The sequence below is a fragment of the Protomyctophum bolini genome, assembly GCF_963924005.1.
Source record: "Protomyctophum bolini genome assembly, chromosome: 22".
NCBI lineage: Eukaryota > Metazoa > Chordata > Actinopteri > Myctophiformes > Myctophidae > Protomyctophum > Protomyctophum bolini.
Genome location: NC_137883.1, coordinates 31,077,809 through 31,104,459, shown reverse-complemented (window position 1 = coordinate 31,104,459; position 26,651 = coordinate 31,077,809). Strand labels below are relative to the sequence as shown.

General features: G+C 44.9%; 1 protein-coding gene across 2 annotated transcripts in view; it reads left to right on the top strand.

Moving 5' to 3' along the window:
• scarf2 (scavenger receptor class F, member 2) overlaps window positions 1–26,651 on the top strand; it is a 59,172-nt gene that overhangs the window by 26,324 nt on the left and 6,197 nt on the right. Inside the window, exons 9-11 of one of the 2 annotated variants that reach the window (XM_080794430.1) lie at window positions 2,057–2,171; window positions 4,695–4,792; window positions 21,678–21,851. In XM_080794430.1, the coding sequence (XP_080650556.1) occupies window positions 2,057–2,171; window positions 4,695–4,792; window positions 21,678–21,851 (387 nt within the window). Of the gene's footprint in view, window positions 1–2,056; window positions 2,172–4,694; window positions 4,793–21,674; window positions 21,852–26,651 lie in introns of both variants that reach the window. The other variant, XM_080794429.1, reaches the window with a different exon arrangement.

Below are 26,651 nucleotides of genomic sequence, written 5' to 3'. Positions count from 1 at the left end.
GGGGGGGGGGGGGGGGGGTCTCTGGAGCAACATATTTTCAAGATGGGGGTCGGTGGCTAAATACAGATAATTCTGGGGGTCTTTGACATGCACCACTGACATAGAAACATGAGGTCTTTCAGAAAACTGTCAGGTTTTTTTTTTTAATTTCGACGTCTGGCCTAAATGGTTTAAGTAATGGCTTGTCTTTACCACCGGTGTCATCACCCTTTACCCCCCCCCCCCCACACACACACACACACACACACACACTCCACCACCAATCCCCCGCCCCAAAGTGGGAGGTGGTGCACCGTAATAAATCATGGAGGAGTTATCGGTGCCGAAGAGCGGAGTGTGGGAGCGGTGTGGGTGGTGGTGGGGTGGTGGTGGTGGTGCTGGTGGCGTTGCATGGGTGAGGAGGAAGTGTGTATTGTGGGAAATTGCCTGTGAAAGGTCAAGGGGTCGTCGTATACACTAGCTCTTCTTGCGGACAAGATAAGATTTGAAGATTTGGGGTTGAACTGAAACCACGGCTGCATGCTGGCTGGCCGCCCTTAATGAAGTTTAATCTAGGCCAGGGCTGGGCAACTTTGACGATGGAGAGGGCCAATATATTATATTTCCACACTCACTCGAGAGGGGTCACAGGTCGCATATTACTGTCGTAGCAAAAATAGCTGATCTACAAGCTCAAAATGCGACGCGTTTTGAGCTTGTAGATCGGCTATTTTTGCTTTTATTTGAATTGAAAACCTGAATAATTTTTGCTATTTTTTAAAATTGGAATCCTGAAAAGTTACCTTTTTTATTGAATTTCAAATACATTTAGGCCTAGTTATAGTTAAAAAAAAAAGTATTCTGAAAGAATATATATTCAAAGATTTGTGCCACATTTTCACGATTTTTGATTTTCGTTATTAGCTATGAGCTTGTAGATCTGCTATTTTTCAATAGCTAAAGTATAACATAATGCTTAGTTAAAACAGCAAAAGGGGTTCCCGCCCAGAATGGGTTTTAACGTGCTCCACAACATGTCATTCAATCTGTTAGAATGGCACAAGAATACATTTACATACATGAACCTCATTTAATCTTGTAGATCCTTTTCTTTATCTGAAGTCTTTGGTTTTCAAAAGTCCCTTTTTATAGTCCAGTGTCCGATCGGTGACAAATAATCCTCCCTGTCCACACAGACAGGAGTTGGTTTGGCCCAATTGGCCCAGATTAGTGGCCAGCTGTTGCTATTTAAAGTCACAGAACCCATGAAGAATGTTTGGTTGTTGAGCAGACATGGTGAGAGCTGATTGTTGTTTGCTTAATAAAAACCTTGAAGTTTATAGTTTGTCCTTTTGTTTGTTCACACCCTACCTAACAAGTGTGCAACTATTGATGGGCATGAATTGAGCAAACCTAGCCGCAATTTACAACTCTGGATTTCTTTAATAATGTGATGAATCTAGAGTTGCAACAATACCCTCCATTGACTCCCCACTCATCCAAATTGCGTTTGCGATCTGCTTGTATTAAACTAGGCCAAGCTTGAGTTATCCTCTCTCTCTCCAAGCTTTTGTTTCATAAAAATCCACCGTAGACATGTTATGAGCTACTTTCTGTGAAGACATTCTGTGCAGGTGATTATTTTTCTAAGTACTGGAGTTTGGAAGCACTCGTAAGTCACTGCCTGGACCCTGCGTACCACCTGTTTCACATTTTTCACATAATGCAGGACGCAGCAGTGCGACCCGTTAACAATAACAAATGCTTCCAACCTGCAACACTTAGAAAAAGAATCACCTGCACATAATAGGATAATTCAAGCTTGGCCTAGAGCTGCAATGTTGGTGAGTTTAACGTTGTTTATTACAAGCAGATCGCCTTTAAGGTTAGGTTTAGGTGTGCTGCCCCGTGGGAGGTTAGGGTGAGTGTTTGAGATAGGTTGTAGGACTAATGACTGGTCTGACCAATGACTAGTCTAAACTAAGTACTGCACCCTGAGTTGGTTCATTCTCTCTTTTTCGCTTTAAAACCATGTTTTAACTCTTTCCCTTCCTCTTCTCTTCTCTCCTCTCGTCAGAGCCCAACCAGCGGATGGGTGTGATCGCGGCGGGCACGCTGGTCTCCTTTCTGCTCATCGTTCTGCTGTCTCTGCTGTGCTGCTGCTGTCTGTGTCGACACAAAGACGACCACAAGTGAGTGACCTCCTGAACGCAGCCGTGCCAGTCAGGTCCACACCCTCAATGCACCATTCAGGACGGGAACCCTGTGTTGGTGTTTTAAGCATACTTTAGCTATTGGAAAATAGCAGATCTACAAGCTCATAGCGCGCCACCGAGTGGCGCCCTATGAGCTTGTAGGTCTGCTATTTTTTTAAAGTCGTGAAAGTGTGGCACAAACATTTGAATATATATTCTTTCAGAGTTTCAAGTTTTAACTCAAATCTTTGCTTCTGGGGGAAGGTCCTGGAACAACATATTTTCAGATGGGGGTCGGCGGCATATTGCATAAAAATGTTGGGGTCCTTGACAAGCTTGTAGATCTGCTATTTTTTGGGGGGAAATTTCAATGTATATTCTTTCAGAGCGAACGTTTACAACTCAAATCTTTGCTTCTGTGGGGGTCCCTGGAACAACATATTTTCAGATGGGGGTCCTCGGCCAAATACAGATAATTCTGGGCGTCCTTGTCTTGACGTGAAAAGGGTTGAGCACCACTGACATAGAAACATGTGTTTTTCAGAAAATGTTTAGGGTTTAGAAGACTTTTCTTTAGAATGGGCCTCAGTCCTAAATGACAGCTTGTGGACACACAACTCCACTGGGTTTTTTGGAGGGGAAGAAACGTACAGTTTTCTCTCATACTGTACTATCGTTGTTGTCAGGAGGAAACCACATAACTCCATCTTTGAGGTTTTTGATTTTTTGTTTTTGCATAAATCAGTGCTATTGAACCTATCGAAAGAACACAAAAAAACACTTTGGACAAAACCTCTGAACTCCAACGGACCCTCAAACTGTCTGCTAAAGCAACTAACTCCACCACATCTCCCCCTCGCATGCAGCAAGTCATTGACAATTATATGACAGCATAGCTTTGTTTTCTAAATATACGGTTTTCTTCATTTCCTGAAAAATCTATTTTTTCACTTCCTGAAAAAATGGAGTAGGTGGTTTCTTCTACTGTATTCTCTCTCTCTCTCTCTCTCTCTCTCTATCTCTCTCTCTCTCTCTCTCACTTCTGCTTTTACTTATAAGCCTCATTTTCTCTTTCTTCTCTCTATTTTTTTCAAAAGACAAGGTGGTGTCTTCCCGACAGCTACTGTATTAGCTGTATCTACTGTATTCTCTCTCTCTCTCTCTCTCTCTCTCTCTCTCTCTCTCTCTCTCTCTCTCTGTTATACTGTAATCTACTTCGAGTCAGTATGATAAATGCATAGTGTTTTTCTAAAATAGCAGACCTACAAGCTCATAGCGCGCCACTCGGTGGCGCGCTATGAGCTTGTAGATCTGCTATTTTTTAATGGCTAAAGTATAACTTAATGCTTAGTTAAAACACCAAAAGGGGTTATACCACCCAGAATGGGTTAAGTGTGTGTTTTGTGTATTTCTCATTATCTCACAGCACGAGGCACAGTTCAATCTGCCACTCATGAATGATCCACTTAGACTTTCCATGGTGTCATCTCTTTGTTTGTTTTTTCTCCACTCTCGTCTTCTCATTGTTGGCCCTTTGTTTTTTCCATGTCATGTGAAAGCAGGGAGTCATAGCTTCAAATTGACCTATTGGGTTGTTCAGTTTGACCCACCGGTTTTGGAGATATATGGCTTACAGAGTAATGTCTTGCAGAGAAACAGGCTTGAAAGGTTCACTTCTGTGGACTCTTAACATCACACTTAGCTACATGTTTAAGTTAGTTAGTTAGTTTCATTTATTGTCCACGTGTGGAAATGTGTCTTCGGTCTGAAACAGTAAAAAACAAACAACAACAACAGCATGCAACAACACTTACACAATTATTTTCTCATGGCAAAAAAGTACAGGACAACAGTGGCAAATACAAAGGAAAAACACCAAATCTAGCGAGACATGGTATCATTTAGTGCCTTAATGGCATTTGGTATAAAGGAATTAAAAAAAATGTTACCGTTAGCTTTTGGTACTTTGTACCGTCTACCAGAGGGAAGCAGTTCTAACTCCCTGCAGAGTGGATGAGAGGAGCTCTTTTGCTATCTTGACAGCTTTTTTTACGAAGTAACTCCTTGTAGATACACAGCCTAATTGTTGCTGTCTCTTCCCAATGCTTTTTGAGGCTATAGGTTCGTTATTCGCTGCAGCTTGCTTCGTCCTTTTACATTTAGATTGCCATAATCACATTGCCATGTTAAAAGTCAAGATTCCCTCTATCAGGTTTTTATAGACCGTTTCCATGATATGTTTGCTCACTCTAAGGGAGTTGAGCTTGCGTAGTAGGTGGAGGCGTTAGTTACACGTTTTAAAAATCTTTCTTTAAGCATTTATTTATATAAATAAATGTCAAGAGCTGAAATCGACATGTAAATATGTTAGATGTCGATTTCAGCTCTTGACATTTATTTCTGCTCTAGTAATGAAGTTTTCCTCTGGTGAAAAGCTGGTTGCGTGACGATGGCAGGCTCTCCGTCAAATCTGGTCACATTTATAACTGAGACAAACTCTTCTCTTCTCCCCAAAAACAGTAAAAAAGCCAAACGGATCCTGTGTGGAAGGTTCAGCCGGATCAGCACCAAACTGCCCCGGATTCCACTGAGGCGACAGAAGCTGCCCAAAGTAGTCGGTAAGAACCCCCAGAATACTCATAATGTGATAATATTAATATTATATTATAATTATGATTATAGACTATACTGCCACTGCCGCGGCAGTGCTGCCAAAAAAAGCGCAGTCTTTCTTTTTTTTATATATATATATTTATTCCGCTGTGTTGCTTGTATACAGTGGTGGAAAAAAAGTACTCAGAGGTTTTACTTAAATACTTGTAAATAATGTACTTGATGTACTCAGTTACAAGTAGAAGTCCCATATTCAAAATGTACTCGTCCCATATTCAAAATAGCCGATCTACTAGCTCACAACGGAGGCGACACGTTGTGAGCTTGCTTGATCAGCTATTTGTTTAACATACGACACGTCGTACGGCGAAGCATACGTCAGGCTTCCCTCTTGTTTTTAGCCGAGGCGACATACACACAGTCAACACAGAGTCAGACACACATGGCTCCTCGGTGCAAAACAAATAATTTACACTACCCGACTTTACGATAAAAGCTGGGTGACTGAAATTCTTTGTCCCCGTATAAAAGGTGCAGTTTTTATCGGCCAGATTGGGACGCTCACGACATATTTTGCACCACATCTCGCTGCACTCAGCATTAGTTTGGGAGCCAGCAAGCCGACATCATCCAAACATTTTTCCGCAAAAACACACGTTTTCTGCGCGGTTCAGGTGCAGTGGTTCCGTTTGGCGTCTCTTCGGAGGTGGTGATGGTGCTGGAACACCAACATAGTTACCTAATGGCGCTTTGCTTCTTGGACATTTTGACCAGAGTTTGGCTGTAATTGCGAACGCAGTGAGCACTTACTATGAGACCTAGCAGATCATGTCGTCTGTCTGTCTGTCTGTGTGTGTGTGTGTCCCCCCCTTTGTGCCCATATATGGAACTGAGTGATTTGTTTGTGATTGATGCAACACACTCCATATTTGGACGTATAGCTGCTTTGGGGACTCCTTATATGGTTATGGCTAAGTTAAAAACTTAACTTAAAAATAACTTAACTTAAAAAAAAAATAACTTAAATCTTTTTTTTTTTAAACCCAAATATGTACGAGCTGCGTTCGCTTCCCGCGTTTGCGCGTCTTACTGGTGCTGTAAGAATAATGTGTCGGGTAACTTTTTCTCCGTGGTAAACTCCTGTCCTCCTCCACCCAGTAGCAAGCTGCCAGCATGGATTAATGGATTTGGAATCCTCCCTCGTTTGAGTAAGGACGCGCTGTGATTGGCCACAATGGCCAGTGCACTCTCGCAAGACGTGCTGTGATTGGCCAGTAGCCACTGTGATTGGCCAGTAGCCACTTTGAGTGGCAGTCGGTGGGAAATGCTCTCGCCACAGAATTTACTAGTGGGTATTCTGGCCATAATTATCATTCTGGGTTGGTACGCAGAAGCGCTTGATTGACAGCGCATTTTGAATTTTGACGACGCATGCGCACTGGCGCACCGCTTATGTGCAGCCCTGAATATGATCCTAGCTTACGAAAAGTTTTGGGTGGATGAAATGATATTCACGGGACATTTTTACTTCCTGACTCTGAGTTTCCGGCCAAATCGGCTTTCAATTTAAGAGTTTTTGCCCATAGAGTTGTGTGGCGCCAACCAGCCTATAGATGGCACTGTGGCCCCTCTTGGAGCTACGCATCGGGTCTCTTGGACCAGGTCTTGGAACCAGGCATGGGGTCTCTCCTCCGGTCCTACAGAACCTTGGACCAGGTCTCTTGGACCAGGTCTTGGAACCAGGCATCGGGTCTCTCCTCCGGTCCTACAGAACCTTGGACCAGGTCTCTTGGACCAGGTCTTGGAACCAGGCATGGGGTCTCTTGGACCAGGTCTAGGAACCAGGCATGGGGTCTCTTGGACCAGGTCTTGGAACCAGGCATGGGGTCTCTTGGACCAGGTCTAGGAACCAGGCATGGGGTCTCTTGGACCAGGTCTTGGAACCAGGCATGGGGTCTCTTGGACCAGGTCTAGGAACCAGGCATGGGGTCTCTTGGACCAGGTCTTGGAACCAGGCATGGGGTCTCTTGGACCAGGTCTAGGAACCAGGCATCGAGTCTCTCCTCCGGTCCTGCAGAACCTTGGACCAGGTCTCTTGGACCAGGTCTCTTGGACCAGGTCTTGTAAAGTGTGTGGCCTGCCAGGCGGGGATGGGGTTTCATTTGAAAGGAATGCACTGGGTTTTTTTTTCTTCCTTTTTTTTTGTTGAGCCCCTTATTATTCTTGGCACCCTTAAATGCCATGTGTTCATATTATTACAACCCTCGACTGGGCCCTCTTTTTCCCCCCCCTCTCTCCCTCCCCCCCCCCTCCCCCCCCCTCTCTCTCTCTGCTCAACTTCCCCTTCGTCCTTCTGCCCCCGAGGAGAAAGTCCTTCTGGGCCTGAGAGAGGCTGGAGGCCGTGCTATTAAAAGACGGCCAGTGGTTGTCTGGGTGGGGGGGGGGGAGGGGGGGCTAGAGGTGGTGAGTGATGCGCTATCAAAGACCGCTCTGTTTGGGTGGTGGACTGTGTGTGTGTGTGTGTGTGTGTGTGCGTGTGTGTGTGTGTGTGTGTGTGGGTCCGTGGGTGTGTGTGTGTGTGTGTGTGTGTGTGTGTGTGTGTGTGTGTGTGTGTGTGTGTGTGTGTGTGTGTGTCTGTGTCTGTGTGTGTGTGTGTGTGTGTGTGTGTGTGTGTGTCTGTGTGTGTGTGTGTGTGTGTGTGTGTGTGTGTGCGTCCGTGTGTGTGTGTGTGTGTGTGTGTGCGTCCGTGTGTGTGTGTGTGTGTGCGTGCGTGCGCGCCCCGTGGTCCACCATAGCGGTTGTCTGTGACTTCGCGACCATTGAAAAGTTAATGTGCCCCGAGGGGGGGGGGGGGGGGGGGGGGGGGGGGGGCGGGGCATGCATCGTTAAAAAAAAGAATGAAGAAATGTAAACGACGAGGTCATTTTCATGCTTTGTATGATCTGGTGAAAGATAACATTGAACACTGAGTACAGCGAGGCTACATTTTGTCTGAATGCAGAGGTCAACTGCGGGCATGCCGCGGAGAATCAGTTTGTGCCCCAGGGGCCTTTTGGGGGACTTTTGGTGCCCCAGAGCCCCTAGGGGACTTTAGGGCTCTGGGCAGCAGGGAATTAGCCAGGGGACTTTTGGTGCCCCAGAGCCCCTAGGGGACTTTGGGTCTCTGGGCAGCAGGGAATTAGCCAGGGGACTTTTGGTGCCCCAGAGCCCCTAGGGGACTTTAGGGCTCTGGGCAGCAGGGAATTAGCCAGGGGACTTTTGGTGCCCCAGAGCCCCTAGGGGACTTTAGGGCTCTGGGGCAGCAGGGAATTAGCCAGGGGACTTTTGGTGCCCCAGAGCCCCTAGGGGACTTTAGGGCTCTGGGGCAGCAGGGAATTAGCCAGGGGACTTTTGGTGCCCCAGAGCCCCTAGGGGACTTTAGGGCTCTGGGGCAGCAGGGAATTAGCCAGGGGACTTTTGGTGCCCCGGAGCCCTAGGGGACTTTAGGGCTCTGGGGCAGCAGGGAATTAGCCAGGGGACTTTTGGTGCCCCAGAGCCCCTAGGGGACTTTAGGGCTCTGGGGCAGCAGGGAATTAGCCAGGGGACTTTTGGTGCCCCAGAGCCCCTAGGGGACTTTAGGGCTCTGGGCAGCAGGGAATTAGCCAGGGGATTTTTGGTGCCCCAGAGCCCCTAGGGGACTTTAGGGCTCTGGGCAGCAGGGAATTAGCCAGGGGACTTTTGGTGCCCCAGAGCCCCTAGGGGACTTTAGGGCTCTGGGGCAGCAGGGAATTAGCCAGGGGACTTTTGGTGCCCCGGAGCCCTAGGGGACTTTAGGGCTCTGGGGCAGCAGGGAATTAGCCAGGGGACTTTTGGTGCCCCAGAGCCCCTAGGGGACTTTAGGGCTCTGGGCAGCAGGGAATTAGCCAGGGGACTTTTGGTGCCCCAGAGCCCCTAGGGGACTTTAGGGCTCTGGGGCAGCAGGGAATTAGCCAGGGGACTTTTGGTGGCACCACTTTTTCAATGATTCCGGTCATTTCAGTAATATTTATAAGACGAAAAACAAAACAAATAGTGTTGTCTCCTGACTTTCTTTTCTTCTTTCTAATGATTTGATCGGCCCAAAACATTGTGTTCATTGTCATGATTTGTCACGATCCGAATTGGCTTTGTCCGCGGCGTAACCGTCTTTAAATAAATTATATTAGAAGTGCCGATGGGAGAATGCATGGGGCTTCCACTTCCTGGGCCACTCGTTTTTCTGAGAGGGGGCGGGACTGCGGCGCTCTATAGCAGTACAACATATGAAAGCGTTGGTTTTTCTATCTGCATCTTGCTGACACATGCTTTGAGGAGCCACAACATGGGCTGAAAGTCAGAGAGTGAAGCAGCATGGTAGGCTATAGTCAGAGAGGCTTATTGTCAGTATCAGCCAGGGTGGAGGAGTCTTATCCATCCCAGTTCAATGTGCTAGACCTCTCTGGGAGATGGAACGCACCATCAGCTCCCAGTACACACACTTGTGTGTGTGTGTGTGTGTGTGTGTGTGTGTGTGTGTGTGGCTGCGCGCGTGCGCAGTTGAGAGAGAGAGAGAGATTGCGTGCGTGCAGTTGAGCCTATTTATCCTTGCAGTTTTGTGTCTTCTAACTTCAGCCAAGTGACATGCTCAAAAATGATGGTAAACGTTTCATTTTTATCTGCAGGGGACCATAATGATTTTCCCCGCTCTCTACTCGACCCCCACTTAAAAAAATACAATTCTGGGCATTCTTTGACACAATCGTGCTTGCTTGTATTTTCACCTCATTTGGTCTAGAGGGAAATGTCAAGTCAAGACACCTGCATCTGTAAAGCAGAAATAAAAGTGCTTTCCATTCAAAAATAACAAAAAGGGGAAAGGGACCAAAGTGCTGCAGATTGATAATGCAGACCAAATTGTCACAGAAACCTCTGCTTTTATTTTTATTATCTAACTCTTTGTTCCTACAATTCCCATAATGCATTATGTCGGGCAAGCAATTTCTATAATAGTCTATATGGATGGACTCCATTACCTAATTCATATTTTCTAATCCTCCCTCAGCCACTAACAATCAGGAATTCTCATGTCATTTCCAGATTTTCAGACATACACATGTGACATGACATATATGTATAAATATACATATATATGCGCATGCTTAAAGTGAATGGCACATCGAGTGGCAAAGCAACATGCTAAAGTGAGTTTAACATTGTGTAATGTTGTTTAATACAATCAGACAGGACTTTTCTGTTTGGATGTCTGGGCTGTCAGTGGGCGTTCCTGAATAACTTCCTGGTTTGATGACGATGATGTCACGTGCATACCCTCTATAGCTGCTTGTAGATCAGTAGTCTAGACCGGTAGGTCTTGTAGATCATTAGTCTAGACCGGTAGGTCTTGTAGATCATTAGTCTAGACCGGTAGGTCTTGTAGATCATTAGTCTAGACCGGTAGGTCTTGTAGATCATTAGTCTAGACCGGTAGGTCTTGTAGATCATTAGTCTAGACCGGTAGGTCTTGTAGATCATTAGTCTAGACCGGTAGGTCTTGTAGATCATTAGTCTAGACCGGTAGGTCTTGTAGATCATTAGTCTAGACCGGTAGGTCTTGTAGATCATTAGTCTAGACCGGTAGGTCTTGTAGATCATTAGTCTAGACCGGTATGTCTTGTAGATCATTAGTCTAGACCGGTAGGTCTTGTAGATCATTAGTCTAGACCGGTAGGTCTTGTAGATCATTAGTCTAGACCGGTAGGTCTTGTAGATCATTAGTCTAGACCGGTAGGTCTTGTAGATCATTAGTCTAGACCGGTAGGTCTTGTAGATCATTAGTCTAGACCGGTAGGTCTTGTAGATCATTAGTCTAGACCGGTAGGCTATCAAGTCGCTTTGCAGATTGATAAACGAGTCTGAGTCTAGAGCGGATGCAGGAAACTGTGTGTGTGTGTGCGCGTGTGTGTGACGTGTGTGTGTCTGTGTGTGACGTGTGTGTGTGTGTGTGTGTGTGTGTGTGTGTGTGTGTGTGTGTGTGTGTGTGGGCACTTACTCTACCCTAGATAGCACTTCTGTAGACTTAGATAGCATTTGAGACAGACTTATAGCATGTTATGTAGACAGCACTAGAATTGCATTGTATGTAGTCATAGCACGCCATAGTACATATGTATAGCATAGTAGTATATATGTATAGTTATATGTATAAGTTTCATTATATAGATATTCCACTGTTACTTTCTTAGCTTACACATGTTTCATGATGAATGTTTTTATGTGATGTATTCCCATGCTTTTGCTCTTGCTTAATGTAAGTCGCTCTGGATTAAGAGCGTCTGCTAAATGCCTAAATTGTTGTGTGTGCGTGTCTGTGTACAGTACGTGCAGTACAGAAAGCGGGCTCTAGGGCAGATCACTCGGGTTACAGTAATTTGCAATGAAAGCCTTGAGGCTGATGTTGAAACGTGTGACGTGTTATACTCTGTTACAGTGTTGTCGCCTATTGTCATAATTTATTTAACTCACGACCATGATCACATGGTTTGGAGCACAGATTCATAAAAAGTATACAATCGAAAGTATACAATACATTACAGATTACACGATAGACATAGACATATTATCGGAAGGCTTTCCCTATTTGTATACAGTGGAAGAACATTTTTCAGAAAAAGCACCCAATTTATAGATTACTTTTTTGTTTTTGAAGATTTTAGTAATGCAATTAATTTGAACATAGAAGGGTGGGTAAAAAAAAAAAATTAGCAGGTATTTTTTGCCTGAAATTCATAATGCCAGTATTCTTATACATTCCAACAATACATGATACTCATCTCCAATTCTGGCTTCATTACGTAGAGGTTACAAGTCCTCTGACTTCTTTCCAGTCCTTTACATCTACCGATGACCTTTGGGATTCTTGTGTTGTTTAGCCTAAGTGACCAGCCCTAGAACACAGCGAGGGAGGCCATACTTACTCACTTACTTACTTACAGGGAGGCCATACTTACTCACTAATACTTACTTACTTATTGATATATGATATGATATAGTACTTTATTGTCAGTTCACACTGACATTTGTCTTAGTTGCGACACAGCAGCCAAGTATGCAAAACACACACTTGACATAACACAAAGAACAAGACAATTTACATATACATAAAGACATGAAGACAAGAGCAATATGATATCCACCACCTAGATTACCCCGTGGCTACTACAACTCCTGATTAAGCCTCAAGGTCGACTGGTGGACAAAAAGGACCTCTTTAGTCTGACCTTATTGTATGCTGGTATACACCATATCTCCTTCCTGAAGGCAGCAACCAGATATTCTCCATACAACACATGCTTAGTATTAGAGGTGATATTCCTTGCTAACCTTAGGATGCTGTTATCATATGTGGATGTATAAAGTTTCTGAAGTTGTTGATGTATTTACAGGGAGGCCATACTTACTCACTACTACTGACTTAGTTACTTCCAGGGAGGCTGTAGGCCTCATGTGGTTAAAATGAGTGTGTCAAGGAAAAGAGAGGAGAGCATGTGCTCCACCACTTATCCAGCTGATGATTTAAGCTGGCAGCAACTGTCTCCATTGTGCCATGTGTCAAAAGATGACACAGAAACAGATGTGTCCTTTGTGTCTGTCATCATCATGGCGCAGTGTTGTTGGGACATTAGTGCTGACTGACTTCAACTCTCATACTGATGAGTAGCATTCTACGAATCTGGAAAACAAACTTACTGCTTACCTCCCTCCTCCCCCCCCCACAAAAAGCTAGAGAGAGTATAACTGAAGTGCCTGAATGTGAAACTGTTCTTTAGAGCTCTTTAGTCACCTTCGGGACTGAGAAATGTCGCACAGGGTCGATGTGTGCAAGGCGACCACATTCCAATTAAATTCAACAAGAACATTCCGTAGAACATTCTGCAAGTCAAGCTGCTTAACTGCCTCCTTTGTGCAGCAGTGCAGTTTTTACTGGTCAGTCAGTATCTCTCTCTCTCTCTCTCTCTCTCTCTCTCTCTCTCTCTCTCTCTCTCTCTCTCTCTCTCTCTCTCTCTCTCTCTCTCTCACTGTTACAGTGCTGTTCAGATTGTAGTCTCTCTTCTCTCTCTGCTTTCCTCGTCGGTCGGTCGGTCTGCCCAGACCCAGAGAAGCGTGGCCTTAGCCTGCCAGCGTTTTTGAAACTCTAACCCGGACCGTGCACGGGGCTCCAACACACACTACTCCTGCACACACACACACACACACACACACACACACACACACACACACACACACACACACACACACACACACACACCGTGCACACACACACACACACACACACACACACACACACACACACCGTGGGGCTCCAACACACACACACACACACACACACAAGCCTCCTGCACACACACACACACACACCGTGCACACACACACACACACACACACACACAAGCACAAGCACACGCACACACACACACACACACAGCATTCCGGAGGGGGGCCCGATGGGGCTGGAAACAGGAAGTGGTCAAATTTACCCCAGCCTGTGTCAGAACGGTGATTTATCCACACCAGGGTCACTGGCAACAGATGTGGCAAAAAAGAAAAGAAAAGAAAGAAAGAAAGGGGAAAAAAGAAAGGCGAAGGGAAGGAAGACAACATTTATACTCTTTCGTCAACGTAACCAGTGTCAGCGACGCTGCGTACACACAGTCGTACAGTGTCCTTTTGCATATTCAATTCAAAGGGCTTTATTGGCATGAGAAAACATACGTTTACATTGCCAAAGCAGAAAGAACAATACAACAATACGTCAATACAATCAAAAGAAAAATGATGTACATTTGAAGGTCAGAATCTTCAATAGATCAAATTCTATGTTGTACCAAGATCACTCGATGCAGTATATAGTGCAGGAATATACACAATGATTAGTCTTTATAGGGTGGTTGTGTTCCGTTTGATATCCTTCTCCTATATCGCAGCAACTCACACATCTTGCTGCTGTGTTTGCACATTGTTGTACTTCTTCGCCCAGGAGATATGGGAGTTTTTTGTCATTGCATATACTAGGTGCTATACTATAGCATGCCCTGGCCATTTTCAAAGTGGCGTTTGTGTGTTTATAGTTTATTCCTTTCGGAGCATATTTATTCCACGCCCTGCCGTGTATGTCCTTCTGTCCTTCTGTCCCTCACATCCCATCCCAGTGTTGTCTCCAGTAATTGTAATATGCCGCCGACCCCCTTCTGAAAATATGTTGTTCCAGGGACCCCCCCGCCAGAAGCAAAGATTTGAGTTTAAAACTGAATCTCTGAAAAAATATATATTCAAAGATTTGAGGCACATTTTCATGGTTTTTCAAAAATAGCAGACCTAAATCCTGTATCAGGGGTGCTCAATATTTCATGACAAGGACCCCATTAATTATATGTAATTGGCCGCCGACCCCCCATCTGAAAATATGTTGTTCCAGGGACCCCCCCCCCAGAAGCAAAGATTTGAGTTAAAAACGTTCGCTCTGTAAGAATATAATATTCAAAGATTTGAGGCACATTTTTTAAGATTCTAACAAAAATAGCAGATCTACAAGTTCGTATAAGCTTGCTATTTTTCAATAGCTAAAGTATAACATAATGCTTTAAATTAAAACACCAAAAGGGCGTTCCTTCCCGGCCAGAATGGGATAAGTGTTGGAGAGAGAGCCAGGCCACCTGCTGCTTGCTTTGCTGCGGGACGTCCTAGTGTCCGTCTGTCCGTCCCTCTGCTACAAGCAGCTGTGCTGGCCGGACGGACGGACGGACGGACCGTCTCCGCAACACAGCTGGAGCTCGTCAGAAATGTCCTTAGTTTTAGTCCGTCCCTCGCTGACGTGTGAGTGTAGAGGAGGGTGTGTGGGATCTGGGTGGCGTCTGTCAGTCCCAGCAGACGACTGTCTATATAACATGTCTGGAGGAGGTAGTATGCCCAGCATTCAAGGACAACAGTTGTTGTTTTTGCTCTGGGTGGCATATACGAGCAGCAATGACGCCTCGGAGTCGGACGGCCATGTGTTCGTTTGTTTTTGACGACCTTAACCCATTTTGGCCCGGGAACACCCTTTTGGTGTTTTAAACATTATGTTGTAATTTAGCTATTGAAAAATAAGCATATCTACAAGCTCGTAGCGCGCCACCGAGTGGCGCGCTACGAGCTTGTATAGGTCTGCTATTTTTTGAAAATGTGGCACAAATTTGGAATATTTTTTTTTCTGAGTACGAACGTTTTTAAGTTAACTCATATCTTTGCTTCTGGGGGTTCCCTGGAAGAACATATTTTCAGATGGGGGTCGGAGGCCAATTCCATATAAATCTGGGGGTCCTCAAGGACATGGAACTGTTTGAGAACCACTGACACATACAGTAGAAACATAGGGTTTTTCAGAAAACTGTCAGGGTTTAGAAGGCATTTGTTATAATCTTGTGTCCGGTCTAAATGGTTTAAGTGAAGGTCCTCCCATAGAGACATGCAGGGCTTATAGCTGCTCTTCTAGTCCTTGGTTTAAGTGAAGGTCCTCCCATAGAGACATGCAGGGCTTATAGCTGCTCTTCTAGTCCTTGGTTTAAGTGAAGGTCCTCCCATAGAGACATGCAGGGCTTATAGCTGCTCTTCTAGTCCTTGGTTTAAGTGAAGGTCCTCCCATAGAGACATGCAGGGCTTATAGCTGCTCTTCTAGTCCTTGGTGCCCGATTTGTCTTCCTTGTAGACCATTTATTTTTCCCAGTGACAAGAGTGCACACAAAGAAACACCCATCCATTACACATTATCTACAGCAGCTGTTTCTCAAACCATAATCTACAATAGCCTACATTGTCTTTACCTTTTTCTAGAGTAATGGTTTGTCCTCGTATAAGGAAAACAAATGTATGTTTGACTGTCCTCAATTTGACAACGGTCTGTTTCTATTCTACACATCTACACTACAATTACAACTATTCTGATAACTCTTATGTAGTTGGCAGTGTAACTCATGTGGTCACTACAGTTATACAGAGTTAACCGATTTAGGCCTGACGTCGAAATTAAAAAAAAAGGCTGAGAGGCTTCTAAATCCTGACAGTTTTCTGAAAATCCTTATGTTTCTGTATCAGTGGTGCTCAATATTTCATGTCAAGGACCTCAAAACTTATAATATGCCTCTGCCCCCCCCCATCTGAAAATATGTAGTTCCAGGGACCTCCCCAGAAGCAAAGATTTTAGTTAAAATGTACACTCTGTAATAATATATATTCAAAGATTTGAGGCACATTTTCACGATTTTTCAAAAATAGCAGACCTACAAGCTCGTGCGCTATGAGCTTGTACATCTGCTATTTTTCAATAGCTAAAGTATAACATAATGTTTAAATCACCAAAAGGGGTTCCCGTTCAGAATGGGTTAATTGTCAGTGCTTTACTGTTGCTTATACTGTGGCATTTAAGAGTGCAGGATATCCTTAAATAACCTCCGTTTCTGTTGGAATGTCCCCACACACGGTGCCAGCATATCGAAACTCTCTCAATGCGTACATCGTTTATATTGCTCATTTTTCACGCCGGTCGCAGCTGTGTTGATGTTATCAACTCTTAACCCATTCTGGGCTGGAAGACCCCTTTTGGTGTTTCATTATGTTATGCTTTAAGCTGTTGAAAAATAGCAGATCTACAAGCTCATAGCGCGGCACCGAGTGCCGCGCTATGAGCTTGTAGGTCTGCTATTTTTACAGAAACTTGAAAATGCAGCACAAATCTTTGAATATATATTCTTTCAGAGCGTACACTTTTAACTCAAGTCTTTGCTTCTGAGGGGTCCCTGGAACAACATATTTTCAGATGGGGGTCGGCGGCCAATTACATATATTTTTGGGGGTCCTTGACATGAAAATCTTTGAGTACCACTGACATGGAAACAGAGGTTTTTCAGAAAACTGTCAGCATTTAGAATATTTATTTTTACATTTTTACGTTGGGTCTGAATGTCTTAAAGCCCTACACAGGCAGAGCCCTCCTCCCTTCAGCCATAAGTCGCCGTGCAATCCTGCAGTGTTTAGATGGTCTTGTGTTGATAGCTGATCCCTTGTGAGTTGTGAATTGAGAGCTTTTCAGCTTCATCAAAACACAATGAATGAGTGACCATGTTGGCACTGACAGTGAAAAAGATATTTGGTTGAACTTATACCTGATGACCCAGCATATCTATCTCAAAGCTATCTCTAATGGTGACTTCTATAGAGTGTCGCAGTTCCGCCCCCCCCCCCCCTGTTCATTTTCCTCATAGACATTTCAGAAAGTATTTATTTAGAGATGTTTACGCCGGGGACAAAGCCAACAAACACAATCATGACAAGAAACACAATCTTTCGGGCTGAACAAATAATTAGAAAACGGCACAAAGGTTACAACACTTTGTTTGTTGTTTTTCTTCTTTGTAATTATTTGTTTGGTCCAAAATATTGTTTGTCATGATTTGGCTCAAGAGTTGGCTTCGTACGACGCCAAGACGAAGGTCTTTAAATAAATACATTTTAATTGTTTTTCAATGGACCGCTACCGGTAAAATAGCGTGTATAGGCTGCACGCTGCGTGTATCGGTGGCGCTCATAGCGCGCCACCGAGTGGCGCACTATGAGCTTGTAGGTCTGTTATTTTTGAAAAATCGTGAAAATGTGGCACAAATTTGGAATATATATTTTTTTCAGAGCGAACGTTTTTAACTCAAATCTTTCCTTCTGAGGGGTCCCTGGAACTACACATTTTCAGATGGGGGTCGGAGGCCAATTACATATACTTTTTGGGGTCCTTGATATGAAATATTGAGCACCACTGAAACATGGGTATACTTCAGAAAACTGGAGGATTTAGACAAGACAATTCTTTTTTAATTTTGAAGTCCGGCCTAAATGGGTTAACTTTATGCAGTTAAGCTTTGCCCAAATGTGGAGTCATATACAGAGCGCTGGCTTCGTAACACGACGTAGTGCTGGCTATAACACGAAGCCTGAGATCCATAATAATGGAGTCCACGCTGATAAAAACTGTTCTGTACTGTATATACATGTCATTACACACTTAGCACAGGCTGTTAATCCCTTCGTTTATGGGGCTGACCGAGTGAGCGCATGCGGGGGAACAGGGTCGCCTCGGTCTCGCCCCGCGGCCCCAGAACGTAAGCAGATCTGGGGGAACAGGGTCGCCTCGGTCTCGCCCCGCGGCCCCAGAACGTAAGCAGATCTGGGGGAACAGGGTCACCTCGGTCTCGAACCCGCAGCCCCAGAACGTAAGCAGATCTGGGGGAACAGGGTCACCTCGGTCTCGAACCCGCAGCCCCAGAACGTAAGCAGATCTGGGGGAACAGGGTCGCCTCGGTCTCGCCCCGCGGCCCCAGAACGTAAGCAGATCTGGGGGAACAGGGTCGCCTCGGTCTCGCCCCGCGGCCCCAGAACGTAAGCAGATCTGGGGGAACAGGGTCGCCTCGGTCTCGCCCCGCGGCCCCAGAACGTAAGCAGATCTGGGGGAACAGGGTCGCCTCGGTCTCGCCCCGCGGCCCCAGAACGTAAGCAGATCTGGGGGAACAGGGTCGCCTCGGTCTCGCCCCGCGGCCCCAGAACGTAAGCAGATCTGGGGGAACAGGGTCGCCTCGGTCTCGCCCCGCGGCCCCAGAACGTAAGCAGATCTGGGGGAACAGGGTCGCCTCGGTCTCGCCCCGCGGCCCCAGAACGTAAGCAGATCTGGGGGAACAGGGTCGCCTCGGTCTCGCCCCGCGGCCCCAGAACGTAAGCAGATCTGTTAGGATTTGAATAACGCCGTGATTCAAAGTGACGATAACTCTGGATGTCAAGACGTAAGAGATGCAACGTAAACACAGCTGCATGTTTTATAACCCATTTCGACCCGAGGACAATTCTACAAATATGTTTTCTAAATCCTGACGGTTTTCTCGAAAAACCCCATGTTTCTATATGTGTGTCAGTGGTTCTCAAACTATTTCATGTCAAGAAGAACCCCAAGAATTATCTGTAATTGGCCGCCGACCCCCATCTGAAAATATGTAGTTCCAGGGACCCCCCCCCTCTCAGAAGCAAAGATTTGAATTAAACACGTTTGCTCTGAAAGAACAAATATTCCAAGATTTGCGCCACATCTTCACGATTTTTCAAAAATAGCAGACCTACAAGCTCGTAGCGCGCCACCCGGTGGCGCGCCACGAGCTTGTAGATCTGCTATTTTTCAATAGCTAAAGTATATAACATAAGTGCTTAAAACGCCAAAAGAGGTTCCCGCCCAAAATGGTTTAATGGTGCTTTTAGAAGTCGACTATGATGAATCTCTAAATGAAACGAGGTTATGTGGGAACAGTAAAATCTATAAAACAAATCTCTTATCGGTTCCTCAACGACGTAAATTAAGCTTCATGCACTTCGTTGTGCGACGAACAGCGAGAATAGCAGATCTACAAGCTCACAAGCGTGTTGTGAGCATATGGTTTTATCCTTTTTTTTGCATGCCCCACAGCCTAAACCTTATGTGGTACTCATGGTGGTAGGCTGTAGTGGTGGAGGTCCGTGAATTAAGTTGGCACCCCGTGATTTTCCATATGACAAAAAAAAAGAAAAAGATGCGCTGCCTCGGAGGCTCGGCACTGTCGGCATGTCACATTTAGTGGCATTCGAGCACGTCAGGTTTATCCTTAATTAAAAGGACGAGACATGGCTGTAGATTGCAGTTGCCGTTGGTTGGTAGACTTGACTATAGCTGCATAGCCTCGGTCCCAGGCTTACTTATCTACGAAAAGAAAAGCTAAAGCTGCATGAGCGCATATACCGGTATGCGCTCATGCAAAACACTGTTAAAATGGCTTAAGCATTGTTTTTAATTGCGCGGTTTTAATAAGCTTGCACACTTTTTTTTTCACATGTATTAGTTTAATACATTTTAGGAGTGAAAACATTATGTTTAGATGCCTGTGACAGCATGTCAGCAGTTCAGACAACGCTGCTCCGCTTGTGTGCGACAGAAAAACAGCCGAGGACAAAAAGCGTACGACGGCTCCCGACCAGACGTGACTTTTTGTCCTGGCACAATTTCAATTTCAAGCTTTGGCGGAAATGGTAAATTGATAAGTGTCTATTATCCAGAATAGAAGCCTTTTTTTTTATTGACCTCAGTCCAAAATGGGTTAATAATAATGTACGCTGGTGATAAACCGCTTATCCCTGAGAACCTAACGGCAAGGAATTGAACCTGCGTGCAGTTCTGCTACACAGTCAGTCGAGGGGATTCCTCCTTCTATCTGGACTAAACAACCGGACGGGCCTGGTACCGTATTATGTGTGATAAACACACACATCTGATGTGGTTCCTGTAGCGTTTAACCCATTCTGACCAGGGACCCGTTTTGGTGTTAGCATCATGTTATGCTTTAGCTATTGAAAAATAGCAGACCTACAAGCTCATATCGCGCCACCGAGTGGCGCGATACGAGCTTGTAGGTCTGCTATTTTTTTTTAAATCGAAGAACGACTGACATTTTTTAGAATCTGATCTCAGGTCAGAATGGGTTCATCAGACCAGTGTGTGTCCAGTGGAAACCTCGTGTGAATCTGATCTCAGGTCAGAATGGGTTATATTTACACACACCCAGTTCCACTCGGTTCCAGGAGCGTGCTGTGTGTGCGATGCCAGCTGGGTCAGTGGGCCTCAAACCACAGCTGTCCCGGGACTGTAGGGTCAGCAGAACTTCTAAATGAAAGGGGGAAGGAAGGAAATGTGGATCAGAGATGGAGGGAGTGGAAGGAGGAGGAGGAGGAGGAGGAGGAGGAAGGGCCGTCTGAATGATTCAGAAAGACCTCAGGCTCAGGCCTGTTTAAACCTGACGTCGAAATAAAAGAAGAAGTCTTCTGAAAGAATATATATTCAAATATTTTTTGTCGCTTTTGGCAGTGTGTGTGTGTGTGTGTGTGTGTGTGTGTGGTTTGTGTGTACACACACAAACCAAATGTAAGCCATAATCTTTGCATGCTGAGCTATTAAATGCTGAATAATATATATATATAATTCATTCGAAGCAATTTACACTCTTTTCTTATACCAGCACTCAAAAAGAGAGTCAACTGCAGCTGTCATAATCCATGGTCCAAACGGACCATGACGTCACCTGATGAAGATCAAAACAGATCGAAACGTTGTCAGCATTTAAATAAAGAACGTCTTACCTTTACCTGTGGTGTGCGGGCTCCATCCTATCTACATTTAGCCCAGCACCCAGCCTGTCGATGTGCGTATTCTACGTCTGCCCCAAACGGACCCTTACACCTCATCTACACAGTGCCAGCGATGCCATCGAGCGAACCATGAAATCTCACTATAGAATACATGTTTTTCATTGTAACTGTCCTGACGCGCCGTACGTGCAGTGACGTTGGTCTCTGACGTCAAAGGCTATGACTAAAAACTAAAATCAAAATGTTGCCGTCAAAATCAACATGCACTGCTGCTGCATGAGACTGAAATAAACTATTCTTTCATTCATTCATTGCGAAAGCAGTGAGCACTTACTATGAGACCTAGCAGATCATGTCTGTGTGTGTGTGCGTCTGTGTGTCCCCCCTTTGTGCCCATATATGGAGCTGAGTGATTTGTTTGTGATTGATGCAACACACTCCATATTTGGACGTATAGCTGCTTTGGGGACTCCTTATATGGTTATGGCTGAGTCATGGTGACGATCTGCGTTCGCTTCCCGCGTTTTACTCGTTCAAATTAAAACGTCTTTTTCTGCCCTGTGTTTCTCCCCTCTCTCTCTGTCTCTCTCTCTCTGTCTCTCTCTGTGTCTCTCTCTCTCTCTCTCTCTGTCTCTCTCTGTGTCTCTCTCCCAGTAGCCCACCACCACCACGACCCAGAGAACACCACCTTCAACTGCAGCTTCATCGAGCCCCCGTCAGCGGCCGAGCAGCCGTCGCCCTCGTCCTGGTCGTCCCAGGAGTCCTTCTCCTCCTTTGAGAGCGGCGGGGTCGGGGCCGACGACGGGCCCGTTTACTGCGTGCCCCACGAAGGTACACGACGACACGCAGGGACGTGCAGAGAGTGTCAGAGAGGGGCAGGTGCTGACATCCCGTGAAGAGGGGGCACTTTTGAGCCGGGGCGCCTGATGGAGGGGAAAGGAACTGGTTGGAATAACGTGTTCCTTTAATCCACACGTGCTACGTCCAACCAGGGAAACTCCCCCCTGTCAGGTTGTAAAGGAGCAACTTGGACACTCAGGCATGAAGGAAGCATGAGTTCAAGTCCGTTGCTCTCCCCTTGTCCCCCATATATGGGGACTAGGTTGCTCTCCCCTTGTCCCCCATATATGGGGACTAGGTTGCTCTCCCCTTGTCCCCCATATATGGGGACTAGGTTGCTCTCCCCTTGTCCCCCATATATGGGGACTAGGTTGGTCTCCCCTTGTCCCCCATATATGGGGACTAGGTTGCTCTCCCCTTGTCCCCCATATATGGGGACTAGGTTGCTCTCCCCTTGTCCCCCATATATGGGGACTAGGTTGCTCTCCCCTTGTCCCCCATATATGGGGACTAGGTTGCTCTCCCCTTGTCCCCCATATATGGGGACTAGGTTGGTCTCCCCTTGTCCCCCATATGTGGGGACTAGGTTGGTGGAGGGTGTGTAGAGCCCAGGATCACAGTAGATGATTGACAGAGGGGTGAAAAATGGGTTACAAAATCGTGGGATACAAAATATAGGTAAAAAAAAAAGAGGGCACTTTTGGACAAAAAATAGCAGATCTACAAGCTCTCAACGCGTCGCAGCTTGTAGATCAGCTATTTTCGGGGCACAACCCAGCACTCTTTAGCTAGTGCAGGCGATGCGGGGTCACGACATGGATTTCTAAACAAATTCGTTCAACGCAAAATGCTGTGTTCAAGTTCAGGAGACTTCAGGGAAAAAAAGCAATTCTCCTGAACGCGGCCTTCCGGTATGACATCGAAAGGAAAGGAGAGGCATTTGCATTTCTTTCACCATGTAGTAAAAAGTAAACGTTGCATTCGTGGTCTGGAGAGGGTAAAAGGGCAGTTGTTTTACAGACGGGTAAAAGGGCAGTTGTTTTACAGACGGGTAAAAGGGCAGTTGTTTTACAGACGGGTAAAAGGGCAGTTGTTTTACAGACGGGTAAAAGGGCAGTTGTTTTACAGACGGGTAAAAGGGCAGTTGTTTTACAGACGGGTAAAAGGGCAGGGGCTGAAGCACAGCCAATAAAACACGGACAAGACAGCTGTCTTTTGGGGGAGGCTGTGGCTCAGGAGGTAGAGCAGGTCGTCCGATGATCCCTGGGTCGGCGGTTCAAATCCCGGCTCCTCCTCCTCCTGTCCACATGTCGAAGTGTCCTTGGGCAAGACACTGAACCCCTACATTGCCTCCAATGAGTCGGTCGGTGTGAGCTCGCCACCGTTGATGTGTGAATGTGGGAAGTGAGGACGCTGGCGTCGACTGTTCGCCGCTTCACCTCCCAACGTATGAATGAAGGAACCGTTTGTAAAGCGCTTTGAGCACTTGGAAAAGCGCTATTAAAAAAATGCAATTCATTATTATTTTAGGTGTGAATGAGGCCTAAAACTAAATTTAAAACAATTGCTACGGACAAGACCAAGGCTTGACCAAGACATTGGTTGTGTTTGTTCGGACATGTTGGTGACCTGACAATGTGTCTGACTGGCTCCCGGTGCAGGCATATAGTTTTACTGAGGTTAGGTTTAGCTTTCTATGGTTGAAGGACTTCAGTGTTCTGTATAACCGTACAATTGTAGGGCCTATAAGTATATAGAACAAAGAATGTTTGCTTTTCGCCATCTCTGTTGAAGAAGAGTCTTGGCAATTATGTTTTGGGTCCTTTTATTGTATGCCGGTGTTATTTCTTTAGTTTGCTAAGACTAGACTTAAGCTAAATAGTTTTGGGCGGGTACCCCTTTTGGTGTTTTAAAGCATTATGTTATACTTTAGCTATTGAAAGATATTTTTGAAAAATCGTGACAATGTGCCTAAAATCTTTGAATATATATTATTACAGAGTGATCATTTTAACTCAAATCTTTGCTTCTGGGGGGGGGGTCCCTGGAACAACATATTTTCAGATGGGGGGCGGGGGGGGGGGGGGGCGGGGGGGCTGAGGCATATTACATATAATTTGTGGGGTCTTTGACATGAAATATTGAGCACAGCTGATACAGAAACATGAGGTATTTCAGAAAACTGTCAGGATTTAGAACTTAAAATTTCGACGTCAGGCCTAAATGGGTTAAGTAGCTTAGGTATATAGGCCTAAAGTTCAATGAGTTTAAATCTGAATTTGCTACTGAAAGTAATACCAAGCCTGTGTTGCTAAAATACGTTTAGTTTGACTGTAATTACTGAAAGTTTCTAGTCTCTGAGGCTAAATCTAGTAACCTCTGAGGTTACCGGAGGTCAGATGTTGACCCATTTTGGGCGGGAACCCCTTTTGGTGTTTTAAGCATTATGTTATACTTTAGCTGTTGAAAAATAACAGATCTACAAGCTCATCTGTGCCGCGCTACGATATTGTAGATCTGCTATTTTTTTTTTAAAGCATGGAAATGTGGCGCAAATATTTGAATATATATTATTTCAGAGCGAACGTTTATAACTAAAATCTTTGCTTCTGTCAACAAATTGACACAGATGTATAATCAAGTAATTTGATTAGTCGCATTAGTGATGATTGCCTTTCAAACATGTTTGTAATTTTAAACTCCATTTGAACCGTGACCGATTCCTTAAACGCCCATTCCCGGTTACAATAATGACTGATGTCGATTTAATGTGAAAGTGAAATATCTCTTTACAAGAAAGAAATAATAATTGCTCCAGTGATTTTGAAATTGATGATTCAAAATATGTTCCTCATTTACTTACATTGTGAAACAGCAGAAACGGCCTCTCAAAGTCACTCTTTTAGTACGTAAACAAACTCAAACAAAGTTGATTCAGACAATATTAGAACATCACCATCAGGAAGTTAACATTTGTATTAACCCTTTCATTTAGACCTGAGGACGATTCTACGAATGCCTTCTAACTCCTGACAGTTTTCTGAAAAGTCAGTGCACGGTTCTCAAACTATTTCATGTCAAGGACCCCGAAAATATTTTGCTGGCGGACCCCCATATGAAAATATGTTGTTCCAGGGACCCTCCAGAAGAAAATATTTGCTATTTAAAAAAAAATAGCAGACCTACAAGCTCTTGCAGACCTACAAGAGCTTGTAGGTCTGCTATTGTGGGTTAAAAAAAGCTATATTGTCTGAATCAACAGTGTGTTTGCGTTTGTTTACATACTAAAGAAGTGACTTGAGAGCTGCCAATAAGGAGCGTAGCCATAGAGCGATTTTCTTGCCCACATTTGGAGTTACATCATGGCAAAAGGTAACTACGCAACCCAAACCTCTACAACAGTGGTCTTACCCTTTAACCTATTCAGGACGGGAACCCCTTTTGTCATGTTATACGTACTTTAGCTATTGAAAAATATCAGATCTACAAGCTCATAGCGCAGCACTCGGTGCCACACTATATGAGTTTGTAGATCAGGGGAAAAAAACATCTGTAACTCAAATCTTTGCTTCTGGGGGGGGGGGGTCCCTGGAACGACATATTTTGAGATGGGGGTCTGCGGTCAATTACATAGTCCTTGACATGAAGTAGTTTTAGAACCACTGAAACACAGTGGGCTCCATTTACGGCTAAACCCCTTACTATCCCCTAAACTTCTTTGCCTTGTTGTTTTACTATTTTGCTAAACATTTTTAAATAGTTAAAATGTCCAGTCTACAAGCTCACACACGTGTCAATGTAGATTGGCTAGTTGGAACTATTCAAAAATGTTTTTCAGTAGTAGTAAAATAAAAAGGCAAAGAAGTTAGTTTAGGGATGAGGGGTTTAAGTTGTGACGAAAAGTCACCCCCCACCTCTGCAGATCTCATTAGGAAGGAGATAGGAGATACTTATTGTACTTATCTCTCCTCAGCTCCTAACGGGGGGGGGGAGGGGGGGGGGGGGGGCTCAGCTCCTTAATGGGGGAGGGAGGGGGGAGGGGGGGCATCTCTCCTCAGCTCCTCATTGGCCTCTGTGGATGCGCTGCGGCGGCGCAAACAGGAAACGGAAAGGTCAAAGTCAGCATATGGCGCTAGTTCAAAGTGTATGACTCACTCCTTCTGTGTGTGTGTGTGTGTGTGTGTGTGTGTGTGTGTGTGTGTGTGTGTTCGTTCCACATTCTGTGGAAACAAACCTCCGAGTCAGGTTTTTTTTTTCTTTTTAAGCACACATTTATTTTAGATTGCAGTGCAGTTGAAATGATTTGGACCAGCAGAGGAATGCCCTTTGACCCTCCTTTGGGCACTGGAACAAGACAATCACAGCAAACATCACAAAACCTATCATATTAATTAAGGGGGTCCGTGATAATGGCACTAATTGATTTAATCCAATTTAATATAATAATACTAATCAAGTTTTGATTGATTGATTGATTGAAATATGTATTAACAGTTTGTAGAATTACAGTACATTTCAAGCACAAACTCAATACAGAGACTGTTAACTGTGAGTGGACGACCCCAATTAAGCATTACACTTGTTTACAACAGGGTCCACATTGTTCAATTCATCAAAAAAAGTCACAATCGATTCCTGTTTTGGGCATGTCATTCATTCTATATCCCATTCTGAACGGGAACCCATTTTGGTGTTCATCATGTTATGCTTTAGCTATTGAAAAACAGCAGATCTACAAGCTCGTAGATCTGCTATTTTTGAAAAATCGAAGAACGACTGACATTTTTAGAA